The 19,176-nt window shown below is 37.8% G+C and overlaps 1 protein-coding gene across 1 annotated transcript in view; it reads right to left on the bottom strand.

The window, feature by feature from the left end:
- The window catches only part of SWT1 (SWT1, RNA endoribonuclease homolog), a 124,026-nt gene that overhangs the window by 65,968 nt on the left and 38,882 nt on the right, over positions 1–19,176 (bottom strand). The window contains exons 11-14 of the mRNA XM_008066106.2: positions 14,028–14,173; positions 11,659–11,822; positions 9,666–9,804; positions 4,133–4,281 (exon numbers count right to left, since the gene is read on the bottom strand). Of these exons, the coding sequence (XP_008064297.1) occupies positions 4,133–4,281; positions 9,666–9,804; positions 11,659–11,822; positions 14,028–14,173 (598 nt within the window). The remainder of the gene's footprint in view (positions 1–4,132; positions 4,282–9,665; positions 9,805–11,658; positions 11,823–14,027; positions 14,174–19,176) is intronic.

Below are 19,176 nucleotides of genomic sequence, written 5' to 3'. Positions count from 1 at the left end.
AGATACCCTTTCTTTGAAGGTAATTTATTTGTTATTCAAGTTACTGAGACATGACTAAGTAACTATTTGATATATCAAATCTAATGCATTCAACAAAATGACTCCTGTTAAAAATATATTTTGGCCAGGTGCAGTGGTTCATGCCTGTAATCCCAGTACTTTGGGAAGTTGAGGTGGGAGGATTACTTGAGGCCAGGAGTTCAAGGACAGCAAGGGCAGCATAGTGAGATTTGGTCTCTACAAAAAATAAAAATAAAATTTGTTACTAGCCTTCCTGAATCTCTTGCTATTGTAGCAACTGAAAATTCAAGATCCAGGAATAGATAACTTTATAAATAACAATTCAATGATTTAAATATATAGAGGGAAGCCGGGCTCGGTGGCTCAGCCTGTAATCCCATGCTTTGGGAGGCCGAGGTGAGTGAATTGCCTGAGCCTGCGGGTTTGAGACCCACCTGGGCAGCGAGACCTCATCTCTACAATAAATCAAAAAATCAGCCAGGTGTGGTAGCGCGCGCCTGTAATTCCGGCTACTTGGAAGGCTGAGGCGGAAGGATCACTGGAGCCCGGCAGGTCGAGGCGACAGAGTGAGCCTCCAACTCAAAAAATAAATTAATTAAATAAATAAATAAATAAATAAATATGTAGAAGGCAATATTGCAGATATACCATTTTCTAATCAACAATTAAATTTAAACATCACATTTTTATGGTATCTCCCATCTCTAGGTTTCTAACTGATGAAGAATTAAAATATACATTTTTTTTTGAGTTGGAGTCTCCCTCTGTTGCCCAGACTGCAGTGCAGTAGCCGCTCGCGGCCACCGCAGCCTCGACCTGCTGGGCTCCAGCAATCCTTCCGCCTCAGCCTTCCACGTAGCTGGAACTACAGGCGCACACTACCACACCCATCTAATTTTTGATTTATTGTAAAGACGTCTCGCCAAGTTGCCCAGGCGGGTCTCGAACCCATGGGCTCAAGCAATCCACTCACCTCAGCTTCCCAAAGCGCAGGATTACAGGCTGAGCCACCAAGCCCGGCTTGAAGAATTAAAATTTGACATTATTTTTATCTCAATCAATCCTAAAGTTTGTTTTATCCTCAATAATCTTAATGATTTATTAAGGCTGTACATATCCCAAACTTTCAATTTTGTTCACCACATTTGTTTCACTGAAGATACGATTTAGAACTCAATTCTGGCTATGTGCACTGGCTCACACCTGTAATCGATACCAGCACTTTGTGAGACCAATGTGAGAGGGATGTCTGAGCCCAGGAGACTACTCTAGGCAACATGGCAAGACCTCTTTCTCTATAATAAATCAAAAAAGTTAGCCAGTGTGGTGGCGCATGCCTGTAGTCCCAGCTATTTGGAAGACTGGGATGGAAGGACAGCCTGACACCAGGAGATCAAGGCTGTTTTAGCTATAATAATGCCACTGTACTCTAGTCTGGGTGAGTAAAACTCTGACTCAAAAAAAAAAAAGGAAAAAGAAAAGAAAAAATAACTCAGTTCTGTGATGGGAAAGGATAATATTTGTTTCTTGGTAGGAAAGAATAGACCACACTTACCATATAAAAATAAATAATTTTTTTTTTTTGAGTCAGAGTCTTACTCTGTCGCCCAGACTGGAGTGTACTGGCATTGCTCACAGTCACTGCAGCCTCAACCTGCTGGGCTCAGGAGATCCTCCCGCCTCCGCCTTCCAAGTAGCTGAAACTACAGGTGTGCGCCACCACGCCCAGCTAATTTTTTTGACTTATTGCGGAGACAAGGTCTCACCAAGTTGTCCAGGCTGATCTCGAACCCCTGAGCTCAGGCAATTCTCTCACCTCAGCCTCCCAATGTGCTGAGATTACAGGCAGGAGCCACCACGCCCGGCCAAAACTACCAATGTTTTGGTCACCTCAAACCAAAAGATCACATCACCCTTCAAATCAATTATTTCCTCAAGAAATATCGCGACCCCCTTGGGTCCCCTCCCACTATGGGAGCTTTTCCATCCTCTCAATAAATCCTGCTTTCTTAAAAAAAATTTTTTTTCACACAATTATTAGTTTATAAAAAAGATGCTTCTTCTCCTCACCAACTATGACTAAATATAATCTAATTATTTGATTATTTCATAGGTAGTAAGCCTATCTGACCATGAAAAATCAATAAAGAAAACCTGGCCAAATCAGCTCCTCAAAGAAAGAAGAGAATATGTTATCTATATTGGATAAAAACCTCATTAATATTTCCTCTAGTAGTTGTGATACTGAGGTTTTTTTGAGCTGTTTCTGGCATATAAAACTTCCAGATTCTTCTAGATTTGAAATTAGAAGACTGTAGAAATAGAGTATTACTGGAGACAAAATTTACACAGTTAAGTTTTTAAAAGGTGCAAAGGCAGCCGCGCTCGGTGGCTCAGCCTGTAATCCCACGCCTTTGGGAGGCTGAGGTGAGTGGATTGCCTGAGCCCGCGGGTTCGAGACCCGCCTGGGCAACTTGGCGAGATCTCGTCTCTACAATAAATCAAAAATCAGCCGGGTGTGGTAGCGCGTGCCTGTAGTTCCGGCTACTCGGAAGGCTGAGGCGGAAGGATCGCTGGAACCCAGCAGGTAGAGGCTGCGGTGGCCGGGAGCGGCCACTGCACTCCAGTATGGGTGACAGAGTGAGACTCCAACTCAAAACATAAATAAATAAAATAAATAAATAAATAAAAGGTGCAAAGGCATCAGCATTAGGGTGGCTGCAAAAAAATCCCACGATATTTGTTTTTTAAAAAAATTCAAGCCAGCTGAGGTGACTCACATCTGTAATCCTAGCAGTTTGGGAGACTAAAGTGAAAGGATCACTTGAGACCACAAGTTTGAAACAAGCCTGGGCAAGATCCTGTCTCTATAAAAAAATAGAAAAATTAGTTGGCCATGGTGGTGTACACCTGCAGTCCCAGTTACTTGGGAGGCTGAGGCAGGAGACTCACTGGAGCCCAGGAATTCAAGGCTGCAGTGAGTCATGATCGTGCCATTGACCCTGTCTAAAAAAAAGCAAAAAAAATCTTGTCATTTGGCGAAGTTTGGATAAGTTTCACAGATGAGATAACTATTATAGCAATGTTAATTTCTTGATTAATTATACTGTATTTACATAAGATATAATTATTTCTAAGGAAATACATATGGAAATATTTAGAGAGGTAAAGGGGGCATCATATCTGCAACACACTCTCAAACACGGCCAGACGCAGTGGCTCACACCTATAATCCCAACACTTTGGGAGGTCAAGGGAGGAGAATCACTTGAGGCCAGGAGTTTGAGACCAACCTAAGCAATAAAGCAAGACCCCCATCTCTACAAAAAAATAAAATAATAAGCCAGGAACAGTGGCATGAGCCTGTAGTTCCAGTTACTGGGAGCCTGAGGCAGGGGGATCAACTGAGCCCAGGAATTTGAGACTGCAGTGAGCTATGATCATACCACTGTACTCCAGCATGGACCACAGAGCAAGAACCTGACTCTAAAAATAAAATAAAATAGTAAAATAACTCAGAAAAAAAATATGGATAGGTAGACAGACAAGTGTGTAGGTAGGAAGATAGGGAAAACAATAAAGCAAATGTGAGGACATGTTAACATTCTGTGGATCAGGGTGAAGGATATATATGGGAGTTCTCTGTAAAGCTCTTGTAACTTTTTCATAAGTTTGAAATTATTTCAAAATACAAAGTAAAATAAGAACAACATTACTGGGCACCACAGTCAAAAATATGATTCAGTAGGATTTGAGAGAGTCTTGGCATCTGCATGTTTAAAAAAATTTCCTAAGTGTTTTTGATGCATATGAGATCCACTGTCCTAGGGCACTGAAACTAAGTCAAGTAACTATAAATAGTCTTCTTCTATCCATAAATGAAATAATATAAAATACCAACAACTGTAGAGATACAACTTCCATAAAAAGATGTGTATAACTTGATAAGAGGAGCTCACTCTCCATTCAATTGATATACTATTTACTTTATGCCTTTAGTATGCTAGATAAGTTAAAATTAAATTATCCTTACCAACTGTTTTTGTCTGATAGATATATCTTTAGAATGTATTAATTGGCTACTTTAGATCACATTACAGCACTATCTTACCTCTGCAAATGTTTGGAGCAGTTTGTTTACTTGGGCAAAGGCTTGTGGAAGAATGCCATCATAATTTGACCTTGTGCTGAAAGCATGCAACAAACTTTTAGAATCCTGAAGCAGGAATTTCACTGTTGTAAAATCCACTGCATTATTAGCTGGTAACAGAAAATTAAGAAATAAAACTATGTAAGAATGTATTTACATCATTAAAATGTCTTTGGAACCCTGATCTAACATTAATTTTGAAATTTAAGAAGAGTATGCATTTACATCTACATGCCACCTCTAACTCATCCCTTGGTGTAAAGAGCAACAATTAAACAGATTTAGTTATAGACAAAGTCCTCCAAGTTGATTCCGGTATTACGCATTCAGATTTCAGGAGTCCTATTGTGGTTAACCTTCAAAGTAAAAGTAAAGTGAAAGAATATTACATTCTTCAGCAAAGAGGAATAATCACCAAATAAATAAGTCAAACCACAGATTTTCAAACCTGTGGCTGTTTTATATACAGATTACCAGAAGAATCATGTTTTAGTAATTAAGCATGTACCTTACATGCAGTACCTCTCATAATCAACTCAGTTATCATGTAGTGACATATTTAATTCTATTACATGATACTCAATACTAGAGTTTCTGAAAAAATGTGTTATCTCTATGTATATAAGACAACAGCAAAAAAGTAAACAATTTAGGCAAGAGTAAGAAGCAAGAGAATCCTGCAGAATGTTTTTCCTGTAAATTAAGGTTAGATAATCTACAAAAAAATAATTTAAAGGTATAATAATTTTCTCTCGATGAACTAAAATACCTTGCATTAACTTCTCAAACTAGTTAGGAGAGATAGTGACAATAATTTCAAAGATTTAAAAAGTTATAAACAATGAAATTAAGTAACTTTTTAATGACACAACCCACTCAGAATAGAAAAATTATTTCCATTAAGAGAGCTGCTCACCCTCCATTTATTATTTACTTAATGCCTTTAGTACGTTAGAATAAGTTAAAATTATAATTATCCTTACCAACTGTTGTCTGCTAGATCCGTCTCTAAAGACATATTAATTGGCGACTTTAGATAGTATTCCAACACTACCTTACCTCTGCAAATATTATTATTACTATTATTTTTTTTTTTTTGAGTTGGAGTCTCACTCTGTCGCCCAGACTGGAGTGCAGTGGCCGCTCCCCGCCACCGCAGCCTTGACCTGCTGGCCTCCGGCGATCCTTTTGCCTCAGCCTTCCGAGTAGCTGGAATTACAGGCATGCGCTACCATGCCCGGCTGATTTTTTGATTTATTGTAGAGATGAGGTCTCACTGCCCAGGCAGGTCACGAACCTGCGGGCTCAGGCAATCCATTCACCTCAGCCTCCCAAAGGCGCGGGATTATAGGCTGAGCCACCGAGCCCCGCTTGCAAATATTATTAACGCAGAATGCTACATAACAGTTCTCAAAATAAACATGTTATAACATGTTTGCTTGTTTTTGTTTTGATGTTCACAGTTTTAGAGACTCAATTATATTCTGAGATATAAGTACGGTTGGTTGTTCATTGGCATGAGTTTTAAGAAAACAGAGTTCCTCTTTAACACTTACACACCAGAACTGGCTTGTGAAACCCTGAAGGGTCAAATGAAATAAAAAATATATTTTAATATTTAATTCTAAAATATTCAGAAGCTCTAATGTGTGGTTATACCCAAGCCTCTGGTTTCTCCTATACCCTCCTATCCCCTCAAAAAAACACCAGTATATTTCCTTACAGAAATACTTTTAGTTCTTTTCAAAGCCAATGACAGAGGCTGGGTACAGTGGCTAATACCTATAATCCCAGCACTCTGGGAGATTGAACCCAGGAGTTCAAGAGCAGCCTGGGCAATGTAGTTAAGACTCTGTCTCTACAGTAATAAATAAACTAGGGGTAGTGGTAAGCACCTGCAGTCCCAGCTACTCAGGAGACTGAAGTGGAAGCATAATTTGAGCACAGGAGTTTGAGGCTGCAGTAAGCTATGATCATGCCACTGTACCCCAGCCTGGGTGACAAAGTGAAACACTGTCTCTGAAAATACTACTACTAGCTGGGCTCGATGGCTCAGCCTGTAATCCCACGCCTTTGGGAGACTGAGGTGAGTGGATTGCCTGAGCCCGCAGGTTCGAGACCCACCTGGGCAACTTGGCAAGACCTCATCTCCACAATAAATAAATAAATAAATAAAAACTAGCTGGGCGTGATAGCACACACCTGTAGTTCCAGCTACTTGGAAGGCTGAGGCAGAAGAATCGCCGGAACCCAGCAGGTCGAGGCTACAGTGGCCGGGAGCAGCCACTGTACTGCAGCCTGGGCAACAAAGTGAGACTCCAACTCAAAAAAAAAAAAAGAAAAGAAAATACTACTACTACCACTAATATAATAATAATAAAGTAAATGACTAGTTTATATTACTGTGGAAAGGAGACATGAAAGATGCTAAATAAGGACAGACAACAGATTTAGTAAACCCATAAAATCTCCAGGACAGGCTGAGTGGCTCAGCCTGTAATCCCACGCTTTGGGAGGCCAAGGTGAGTGAATTACCTGAGCCCGCAGGTTCAAGACCCATCTGGGCAACTTGGCGAGACCTCATCTCTACAATAAATCAAAAAAATTAGCCAGGCGTGGTAGCGTGTGCCTGTAGTTCCAACTACTCGGAAGGCTGAGGCGGAAGGTTCACCGGAGCCGAGCAGGTCGAGGCTTGCAGTGGCCAGGAGCGGCTACTGCACCCCAGTCGGGGCGATGGAGTGAGACTCCAACTCAAAATAAATAAATAAATAAATAAATAAACTGGGGCGATGGAGTGAGACTCCAACTCAAAATAAATAAATAAATAAATAAATAAATAAATAAATAAATAAATAAATAAATAAAATCTCCTGAGGAAGATATAATGGCACAACTTCCTTTAAGGACGCTTCTTGAATATAGACTATGTTTAGTAAGGCTTCTATCCTTACATTAATCATGATTTGTCTTATAACGATTATGGGGAAAGGGAAAGAACAATGATTGATTCAGTATACAGACAAAGCAAAAAGAGAAATCCACATGCAATAAGGTCAATAAGTCTTTAAAGTTAATATGAATAACAAAGTCATAAAAAGATACCAGTCGTTTTCCAACAAATTTCCTATGAATTGATCTAAGGATACATGTTTGGCATACTGAAGCTAAACACATTTGTAGTTCAACAGCTAAAAATACTATTAAGATAGCACACAAAACCATACACTGTGATTTTTTGTATTCAAAATTATCTTAGAGCAAGAGGTACGTTTATAATCTCATGACATATGCTGTATTCTTCACAAATCATTAAACATTAGGCATCCAGTTCTTCTAGATTAAGAACCAAAAAGTTATGCACACAATGACTGAAAAAGTTGATTTTTAGCATAAGAAGGTACAGTCATCATCTTTACTTCTCTCCTTACTGCCAGTTAGAGCAGCCACCTACCACCTCTCAGCTACATGTAAAAGCAGAGCACCTTACCAAGGAAAAACAAATGCCATTGAAGGTGGCAACTAGATACCTTTTTTTTTTCTTTGAGTTGGAGTCTCACACCGTCGCCCAGACTGGAGTGCAGTGGCCACTCCAGGCCACCGCAGGATACCTTACTTTTTAAACTAACTTTGTTTGAGATTACACATAGTCTATGGACTTTCTCTTTTAAAAGAATCAACTAAGCTATGCCCATCTACAAAGGGACTGACTAGGTGCTTTAAATCCCCTAGAAGGATTTCCTATTGATTGGTTTATTTGATTTTACTTATGATTAACACGTAATAATTGTATATGTTTGTGAAGTACAGCTTGATGTTTTAATACACATATATGTGTGTGTGTGTGTGTGTGTGTGTGTATATATATATATACACACACACACACACATTGCATAATGATTAAATAAGGGTAAATAGCTTTGCTCCTATGAGAATCTAATGCCTCTGCTGATATGACAGAAAGCACTCTACTCACCTGCTACTCACCTCCTGCTGTTCCTAACAGGCCACGGACTGCTACTAGTCCACAGACTGGGATTGGGAACCCCTACTCTTAAGCATTTATCATTTCTTTGTGATGAAAACATTTTTTTAAAAAGTTCTCTTATAGCCATTTTGAAATATACAATATATAATTTTTAACTTTTCTCTTCCTCGTATGCAACAGAACACCGGAAATTATTACTCCTATTTAACTATGGCTTTGTACCTGTTGACCAATCTCATCCTATCATCCCTCATCATCTTCTGATAATCACTTTTCTAACTCTCTACTTCTATGAGAACAACTCATTTTCAAAGAGTTTATACTTCAGGGAAAAGACAGACAATGAGGTGCATCTATCATAGAATATGCCTCCCCTTCCCCCCTTTTGTCTTAGCTTCCAGAAGGAATAGTGTTAAAATCTTTGCTCAAGTGCTGCAACAATTGTTTGCATATGTTTTATGATGAACCATCTCATATTCTTCATTGCCTGGCTCTTATGCCTTAAATTTAATTTAATGGCCCTCTTATACTCAGGTTATAACATATACTCCATCACATTTATGTTTTAGAAGTAGGCTGGATATATGTCATAAATAAAATAATAAACAGAATAGATCACTTAATGTTGAAGACTTTGAAAACAATTAAGAACCAACTGAACCACTAACAATGATTATAGTTTGCCTTTTTAAAGATATAGCAGGACATATCTAGCTGTTTGACTTTGCACAAGCTACTCTTCAACTCAGAGCTAGTTTCCTTGATCATAACACACAAGTTTTAATAATATTTTATTAGTGCTTTTCACAACTTTTTCTTTTCAGCAGAGATACTTTTTTTCAAATCCTACATGAAATCTCCATATGAAAACTTTTTTTTAAAAAGCTGGTCTGGCTAAAGATAGGGCTGAGAACCAAAGGCACCACCTACTAGGCTCTCCATCAATCTTTCTACCCATAAGTATCAGCAGAGGCACATCAAGAATCCCAAAGTTCTATTCAATATAGTTTAAAAATCACCAATTAATGGTTCACTGTGGTCTCTTCCAGTTCTAAAATTCACTATGCACCAAAGTCAAAGATTTCCTATTCCTTATCCATGTAGTTTAGACAGAAACCTTGATATACTATTTTGAAAATTAGTACGTGAAATGTGCTCAAAGTTTGTGTTAAGCAGTGAGAAATGAAAAAAAAAGAATCTATTTGCATATTTTGAATAAACTATAAAACATGGTTTAAAAAGTTTGCAAAGTAAACATGATTAAAAATTATATAATCACAATATCTAGAAACATCATGAACAAGGATGCCATTATAGTTACAAGTTCTATGAGCCGCAGCCATCCATCCAGCTGTCACAAATTCTCTTTAGAAATTAAAAGTATCAATGGTTAAGAACTAATTGACAAATTCTTCATTTATTCATCTTTACATCCCATGGAATATATCTGCTAGTCTGACTTAATACTTTAATACGACACTGCTAAAGAGAAAAATAAAAGATTCATACCTTTACATAGATTTTCGTATAGGCTCTCAATAGTTAAAAGCAAGTTCTTTTCCATAACTAATCCAAACACAGCCAACCAATGTTTTTTAAAGCACTGTAATAAATGTATTAGAGTCCATGGTGGTTTCAGGTACAGCATCTAAAGAGCATTTTTTTAAAAATTAGCATCTATGGATTTATTGTTCCTATTATTAAAAAGTACCTACTTAGGAATGCCTACATATATTCCTAGGAAATATTAGTTGAATTCTTTTTAATTAAAAGATATTTTATTAAAAAGTCTATCATAATTTTGCCAGGCTCGGTGGCTCAGACTGTAATCTCACGCCTTTGGGAGGCTGAGGTGAATGGATTGCCTGAGCCCGCGGGTTCGAGACCCTACTGGGCAGCGAGACCTCATCTCTACAATAAATTAAAAAATCAGCCAGGCGTGGTAGCACATGCCTGTAATTCTGGCTACGCGGAAGGCTAAGGCAGAAGGATCGCCGGAGCCCAGCAGGCAAGGCTGCGGGGGCCGGGAGTGGCCACTGCACTCCAGTCTGGGCGACCGAGTGAGACTCCAATTCAAAAAAAAGTCCATCATAATCTTAAAAAGCAAATTCCATTGCAAATTGCTTTTGTAAGACTCAGTATTAATCTTTGAAGTTTCAGAACCTATATGTTCAAAAAAGAATGCATAGTTCTAATCAGTGGAAGCATAGTTTTAATCAGTAAAGGTCCTTCAATTTATTTTTCAACATAGTCATTCCTATGAGAAAATCAATCAAAATATTTCATAAAACTGGGGGGAAATCTATATAGAAAAAAGATATCAAAAAAGATGTCTTGCAAAGACATATTTATAAAGAAAATGAATTATTTAGTTCTATTCATTCATATGCAATAACTTTCTCTACTATTAAATATCAATGCTCCTAGTAAATTCTGATCACTCTTCATTATTCTGGTTCAACACTTGATAGTATAATCAAGTAGCAAACATACTGGCAAACATTAGAAATTCACTGAATAGCTGGAATAGAAACAAGTTACAATTGATGGGAAATCATGTTTCTCCTACCTATAAATTGTGAACAGCAAAAGAAAACATTAAACAGAACTTTTAAGATCGCTACAGTTAAATGTGGTGTTTTTTATTCATTCCAAAAAGGTATGAACCTAAAGAAAATTCAAAATACCTTGCTAATATGAACAATTTATACTATGATTCTTTCATTTATAATTTCTTTCATAATCCAAAATACACATTGCTTTTTCTGAATATATATTGCTAAGGAGATTCTTTATACCAGCAGTCCACAACCAATGTGCAGTCAAACCTCACTGCTAATGTTAATTTGCATTTGCAGCTGCTCCCCAGTGCTACTATCACCACCTCAGCTCCACTCAGATCATCAAGCATTAGATTCTCATAAGGAACACAAAACTTAGATCCATTGCATGTGCAGTACACAATAGGGTCTGCACTCCTATGAGAATCTAATGCCACCACTAATATGACAGATGATGGAGCTCAAGCAGTAATGCCAGTGATGGAGAGTGGCTATGAACACAAATGAAGCTTCGTTCACTCACCTGCTGCTCAACTCCTACTGTGTGGCCCAGCTCCTAACAGGCCATGGGTCTGTCTTGGTATGTGGCCCTGGGGTTGGGGACCCCTGCCTTATACTAGACATTTTGACTCAAATTAAACTAAATGAGAGAAATTTTTTCTGAATTCAATTTAAGCACTATGGGACAGTGCATCTGACAAGAGTGCATCTGACACAATAAATAGCTGTTGACTAAAAAAACAAATGACAACACATATTTCTAACCTTTAAAAGAGGTCCATCATTTCACGTCAAAAAGTTATTTCAAAAACTTGGAAAGAAGTTTAATGCGATATAAATTATTACGATAAAGTTTATATATTTCATAAAGGTGATTTCTTAAAATAAGATAACACATCTTCAGCAATAAAAATTTCAACTAATAGAGGTCAACTAATCACCTCCATCCAGAGGTTTCCAAAAGCAATTTTCATTTCTGTTTCTAATATTGAGGATAAAGCTGTTCCAAGAGATTTTTCAAGATCAGATATGATGCTTTCAAGTAGAATAGACAGTCCAGAATTTGTAGATTCATCCCCACAACTCTCTTCCAAGGGTGTTGCTTCTTTAAAACAGATAGTTACAGGCTTTATTTAGGGTGCTAATAGTAAATATTAAACATATGTAGTTAGTATTTGGCCACAAATAATACACATTTTATGTACATAATTAGTATTTGAATTATCTAGAAAACAAACCAAGACTTTATTTTCAAAATAGCACTTAAGAAACATACATCTCACCAGGCTCAGTGGCTCAGCCTGTAATCCCGCACTTTGGGAGGCTGAGGTGAGTGGATTGCCTGAGCCCGTGGGTTCGAGACCCACCTGGGCAACTTGGCGAGACCTCATCTCTACAATAAATCAAAAAAATTAGCCGGGCGTGGTAGCCCGCACCTGTAGTTCCAGCTACTTGAAAGGCTGAGGTGGAAGGATTGCTGGAGCCCAGCAGGTCAAGGTTGCAGTGGCCGGGAGCAGCCACTGCACTCCAGTCTGGGTGACAGAGTGAGACTCCAACTCAAAAAAAAACAAAAACAAAAAAATACATCTCTATTATAGATGTTTTAACTATAATATAAATATATTATTTTAGCAAATGCAAAGTAATCTATTTTTACCAAAAAGCAACTAAATATTTTTACTCAAAAATAGTAAGAAATGTGGTATTTTAATTACAATTTAATTACTTTGCAAAAAAAGAATGCCTTGGTATTTATTTACAACACAAAAACAAGAGCTGGGGATCAAAATGGGGTTTTTTTCGCCAAAATGGAATATTTTTCTAAACTCAGCTCCATCAATAAATTTCCAGCTTAACCACTTTCATACCCTTTTATTTATGATTGTTACTGTGTTTTGTTTTGTTTTTGAGAGAGAAAGAAAGATGGGGTCTTGCTATGTTGACCAGGCTGGTGTTGAACTCCTCGCCTTCAGCAAACTTCCCATTTTGGCCTCCCAAAGTTTCTGCACATGGACTATGCCCTCCTCTTTTAAAAAGAGCTTTAATTATTTCAAGTGATGTCACTTCATTAACATTACTTTTTAGAAATGTGAAAACAACTAGAATTTTCTTATGGTAAAATTAAAAATATTAAGTGGCTTATCTCTACAAATGCAAACTAAGAATTTAAAGTAATGGTTAATATAACAGGCAAATTGAAAGCACACTATTTCTGAAAAACCATAAACTAGAATACCCTTCTAGAATACTTCTTCAAATGCTGTTTGAATATTATGACAAAGGGTATGTTATTTTAAAGGGATAAATAAGTGGCATATGAGTATATATGAACATGTATACAGTTATATATAAAATAAACATGGTATCAGAGACTTCAACAATTATTCTACCCAGAAGGAAAAGGTGGGATGTATTTATAAATAATGTCAGATTTAACATAATATTCCATCAAATATAAGCTGCAGACAGATTAAAAGAGATGAAATAATGTATTGCCTTTACTTTTCTAAATTATTAGTTTAAAAGTTAAAAAAAGAAAATTATTACTAGAGTTCTGTAAGTTTCCCTATTACTGCCTGTAATCTCAGCACTTTGGGGGGCTGAGGCAAGAGGATAGCCTCAGCGCTCAGGTTCAAGACCAGTCTGGGCAACATGGTGAGACCTTGTCTCTACAATAAATAATTTTTTTAAAAAATCAGCCAGGCGTAGTAGCACATGCCTTTAGTTCTGGCTACTTAGAAGGCTGAGGCAGAAGGATCTCCTGAACCCAGCAGGTTGACGCTAGTGTGGCTGTGAGCGTGCCACTGTACTCTAGCCTGGGTGACAGAGTGAGACTCCAACTCAAAAAAAAAAAAGTTTCCCTATTACTGAGTTTTTACTGTATAAATGGGAGGTTATAAACATGAAACTAATTTTTAAAAGAAATTTAAAAAGTTTTTCTACTTCAAAGGACTATTTCCTATATCTGCTATTAATTTAAAAGGTATACTGTTTCACTTGGAGAAAACGAAGGTGAAAAAAGCATGTACACAAGGATTATAAATATGCAAAAATGATGTGACTGTAGGGATCAAAAAATCAAACTGTTTTGATATATAAAAGGTGATAATATTAAATAATGTTAAAATTATGTTTTCTCTTGGATTACTATTATAATTTTCATTTATTTCTACTATTTACATGCCAGAAAGCATTCTAAACTTGATGCTATTTTAAATGTACAAGAGGAAAATTTACTTTAAATTCTAATGTTATATTCTTAGTGCATAAAATAAGATATATTTCTAATTATTTACAGTAAGAATACTACCTGCTTTCAACTGTTGCTTAGAAATACAAGGCTGATGACATACATCTGTGTTCAGAGACATGTTTAATAACTCTGCACTCAATTCTTCTTTACTGAGTGACTTCACACCACTTATTAGGCCTTTGTTTCTTAAATTTCTGTCATCCCTAAGATTGGGGTTAGAAGGAAAAAATATTTTTTATGTTTTATAAGATAAACCACATGACAACTCAAAATATACAGGATCCAGTGAAAGGCTGGTGGTTTTCATTTTATAATATTAGGAAAGGATAACAATTTTTTAAAAACAGACAATAAAGGAATTTACAAACAATAAAACTCAGTAAATAATTTTGTAAACAGTAAATCTACATAGAGTAAACCAATAACATGAACTTTGGGGAATAATCATTATGCATTATTTATCATTTTAATTATTTATATACAATAAATAATTATTTATTTTTACTGAGTGTTTCCCTGGCACCAGGCACCATTCTAAGCACTTTATATATATTAATCTACTTAATTCTCACAACAAACCTCTGGGTTGAAGTGGTACTAATTTTATTCCCATTTCACAGGTAGGAAATTGAGGTATAGAGGTCTAAAGTTATACCATAATTGAGAGCTGAATTTGAACACAGGAATATGATTATCCAAAGAGAAATAAATAGAGAGATCTATAGTTTAAGAAATAATTTATGAAATTGGCAACCTGAAGATGGCGACGGCATAGGTGGATCCCTGAGACTCTCGAACGTGAGTTCCCAAAAAGACTATTACTTTTCTTCCAGCACCCCCCTGCCCACTGCCAGCCGCACTGGTACGAGGCCTGGGGACTTTTGGTCCCACGCAGGGCCAGACATTGCAGCCGGACTGCAGCTGCTCCACTATATGTGATTTTGGCTGGCTGGGGAATCCCAAATCCCAGATCCCAGCTCCATCCCTGGCTACATCATCACGACCAGCACCCAGCGCCAAGCTGCCGGTCACGCAAGGAGGCTCTGAGAGGCTCTGAGCGCCTGCCCCTCAGAGATACCGGTTCCATTTCTGGCTAAAGTGCCCTGTGAGGGACCTGGAGCCACCACCTGCCCCCTGGAGCTTTGGAGATCTGAAGCCCGGGGCCCACCCTGGCTGAGGCACTCAGCATGCGATCACAAGCCTGTGTAAGGGGGAAGAACCCCAAGCTGGTGTAAGGTGCCAACTACAGACTTCCAACTCCAGAGGAGGAAACGCTCGACCCTCTCCCCCACTCCAACCTGCTGGTAGCACCCTGGATCCAGCGCCCAGCTGTGCAGTTGGTCCCACTTAGAGTCCCACAGGAGCATACCTAAAAGTGAAAGGAAAACTACCACCTCTGCCATTTTCAAGGCATATTTACATCACATCGCCCCGCCCACCTATCAGAGCCTCCACCTCAGTTCCCACGGTGACGTCATTAAACAGGAGACAAAGCCCTCCTCTACGCTGAATAGAGACCAGTGTCACAGATTTCCCAGGCAACAAGCTAACTGACTGCCTGCCTGCAACAAAAACAGAGGGGAGAGGCTAGAGATTAGAACTCAAGGAATTTTATCCACTAAGGAATGAGAGAGAAAAATCTACACAAATGAAGAAAAACCAAAAGAAGAATATAGGTCTCTCCCAGACTCCTGGGTGGGCAGACACTGATAAAACTGACTTCAGAATGCAAACAATGAAGACCCCCCAGAATGACTGGTCTCAAAATACAAACCTAGACATCAAGACATTAATGGAGAGATTAAAAAGAATTGAGGAAACTCAAGAAGAAACCAGAAAGAAGCTGATATCTGAAATAACAGTAATAAAGAATACTGTGAATGAAATAAACAACAAACTGATATCAGCATGGAAAGCAGAATTACCCAAGCAGAAGAAAGAATCTCAGAGCTTGAGGACCAAAATACAGAACTAACCCAAACTCTCAAAAACACGGAAAACAAGCTCAAAAACACGGAAAAAAACCTTCAAAAGATGAATGATTACCTCAAGAAGCCTAACCTAAGAGTAATTGGTGTGCCTGAGGCAGAAAGAGAGACAGAGACCACATTGGAACAAACCTTCCATGAGATCATTCAAGAAAACTTCCCTTATCTAATCATTGATGCAAAAATTCAAATACAAGAGATCAAGAGAACCCCTGCAAGACAACAAATGAGAAAACCAACTTCTAGACACATAATAATTCGCCTAAACAAAGTAGGCATAAAAGAAAAAATCTTAGAGGCAGCAAGAGAAAAAGGCCAGAACACCTACCATGGAAGACCAATCAGAATAGCAGCAGATTTAACTACAGAAACCCTGCAGGCTAGGAGAGCTTGGAGCCCTATCTTCAAAGTCCTAAAAGATAAACAACTTCAACCAAGAATAACCTACCCTGCCAGATTAAGCTTCATCAACGAGGGAGAATTAAAATCTTTCCCAGATATCCAATCCCTAAGAACTTACGCTGCCACCAAATCACCACTACATGAAACACTTAAGAAAGTACTAAACACAGAAGAAAAGGGGAAAAAAGGAGCAACGTTCTTCACAAGAGTACAGGAAAAAGAATAAAATACACATGAACCAACCCCCAAAACAATAGAAAGACAATAAATCAAGTGGAGGAACAACGCTATAAGAACTTTATGATAGGGACGAACTCTCACATTTCAATAATTAGCCTTAATGTGAATAGACTAAATGCACCACTGAAAAGACATGGACAAAATATCACCAGGCAACAATATACTGCCTTAAAGAGAACCCATCTCACTAGAAAGGACACTTACAGACTCAAAGTAAGAGGATGGGAAACAAATTTCCAGGTGAATGGAACACAAAAGAAAGGAGGAGTCGCGATCCTAATTTCAGACAAAATACCATTTCTATCAAAAATTTAAAAAGATACAGAGGGCCACTACATAATGATAAAAGGTTCACTCCATCAACAAGAAATATCTATCCTAAACATATATGCACTTAACATAGGTGCACCAACTTTTGTAAAGCAACTCCTAGGAAAACTAAAGAAAGATATTGACTCTAACACCACCATAACTGGGGACTTTAAGACCCCACTCACAACCCTCGACAGATCATAGGGACAAAAAATCAGCAATGAGATCCGGAACATCAATGTGACTCTGGACCAAATGGACTTAATTGATACCTACAGAACACCCCACCCAAAGGCCAGAGAATACACATTCTACTCATCACCACACGGGACGTATTCCAAGATCGACCACATTATCGGCCATAAATCAAGCATAAGCAAATTTAAAAGGACCGAAAATCTAGCATGCATTTTCTCGGACCACATTGGAATAAAAATAAACATCAACACCAACAAGGTGTCACCAAAACCCACAAAGACATGGACACTAAACAGCATGATGCTAAACAACTCCTGGTCAATGATGAAACCAAAACAGGGATCAAAAGATATCTGGAAACAAATGAAAATGAAGAAACATCTTACCAGAATCTCTGGAACACCTTAAAAGCTGTAGTAACAGGGGAATTTATATCCCTACAAACACACATGAAGAAAATGGAAGCAACAGAAATTCACAACCTAACAAGCCACCTAAAGAAGCTGGAAAAGCAAGAACACAAAAACCCTAATTTCAGCAGAAGAATCCAGATCACCAAAATAAAAGCCCAAATCCAGGACATAGAAGACAAAAAGATAATACAAAAAATCAATGAAACAAAAAGCTGGTTCTTCGAAAGGATAAACAAGATCGATGGTCCCCTAGCTAGACTGACCAAGAAAAAATGAGAAAAAAACCAAATAAGCATAATCAGAAACACAAAAGATGAAGTCACATCTGACCCTGAAGAAATACAAAAGATCATTAGAGACTACTACATACACTTGTATGGAACCAAACAGGAAAGCCTTAAGGAAATGGAGGACTTTCTGTCATCACACAACCTGCCTAGGTTGAAACAAGAAGAAATTGAGACCCTAAATAGACCAATAACAATCAAGGAAATTGAATATAATAAGAAAACTACCTACCAAAAAAAAAAAAGCCCTGGACTAGATGGCTTTCCAGCAGAATTCTACAAGACATTTAAGAAGGAACTGATTCCAATCCTATTGAAGCTATTTCAGGCGACTGAGAAAGATGGAACCCTCCCCAAATAATTTTATGAAGCTAACATCACATTGATACCCAAGCGAGGTAAAGATCCAACAAAAAAAGAGAACTACAGGCCAATATCTTTGCTGAACATAGACATTAAAATTCTCAACAAGATCCTAGCAAACCGGATTCAACAACACATCTCAAAAATCATCCATTATGACCAAGTAGGCTTCATCCCTGGGATGCAAGGCTAGTTCAACATTCGTAAAACAATAAATGTAATTAAATACATCAACAGATGTCAAAACAAAAACCACATGATTATATCATTAGATGCAAAAAAAACTCTCGAATATCTAGGCATACAGGGAACATACCTCAAAGTAGTAAAAGTCATCTACAAGAAACGCAAAGCCAGCATACTCCTAAATGGACAAAAATTGGAAACATTTCCCCTGAACACTGGAACAAGACAAGGATGCCCACTCTCAACCCTCCTGTTCAATATAGTATTGGAAGTCGTGGCTAGAGCAATCAGAGAAGAGGAGGCAATTAGGGGTATCCAAATAGGAAAAGAGGAAGTCAAATTATCTCCCTTTGCAGATGACATGATCGTATATCTTGAAAACCCAAGAAAATCTGTCAAAAACCTCCTTACACTGATAAAGGCCTTCAGCAAAGGCTCAGGATATAAAATAAATGTGCAAAAGACAATCGCATTTCTTTACACCAATAATAAACAAACAGAAACCCAAATAAGAAGCACAATTCCATTCAAAATAGCCACAAAAAAAAGGAAATACCTTGGCATCTTCCTAACCAGAGACATGAAAGAGCTTTACAATGAAAACTACAAAACTCTGCTCAAAGAAATCAAAGATGACACAAACAAGTGGAAAAATATCCCCTGCTCATGGATTCGAAAAATAAACATTGTGAAGATGTCCATCTTACCTAAGGTAATCTACAGACTCAATGCAATACCTATTAAATTACCAGCAACATTCTTCTCAGACCTAGAAAAAACAACACAGGAATTCATATGGAAACACAAACGACCAAGA

This window comes from Carlito syrichta, unplaced genomic scaffold, assembly GCF_000164805.1.
Source record: "Carlito syrichta isolate Samal-C Ts95f unplaced genomic scaffold, Tarsius_syrichta-2.0.1 Scaffold308845, whole genome shotgun sequence".
Taxonomy (NCBI): Eukaryota; Metazoa; Chordata; class Mammalia; order Primates; family Tarsiidae; genus Carlito; species Carlito syrichta.
Note: the sequence above shows the minus strand (reverse complement) of the source record. Positions and strands in the feature narration are given on the sequence as shown.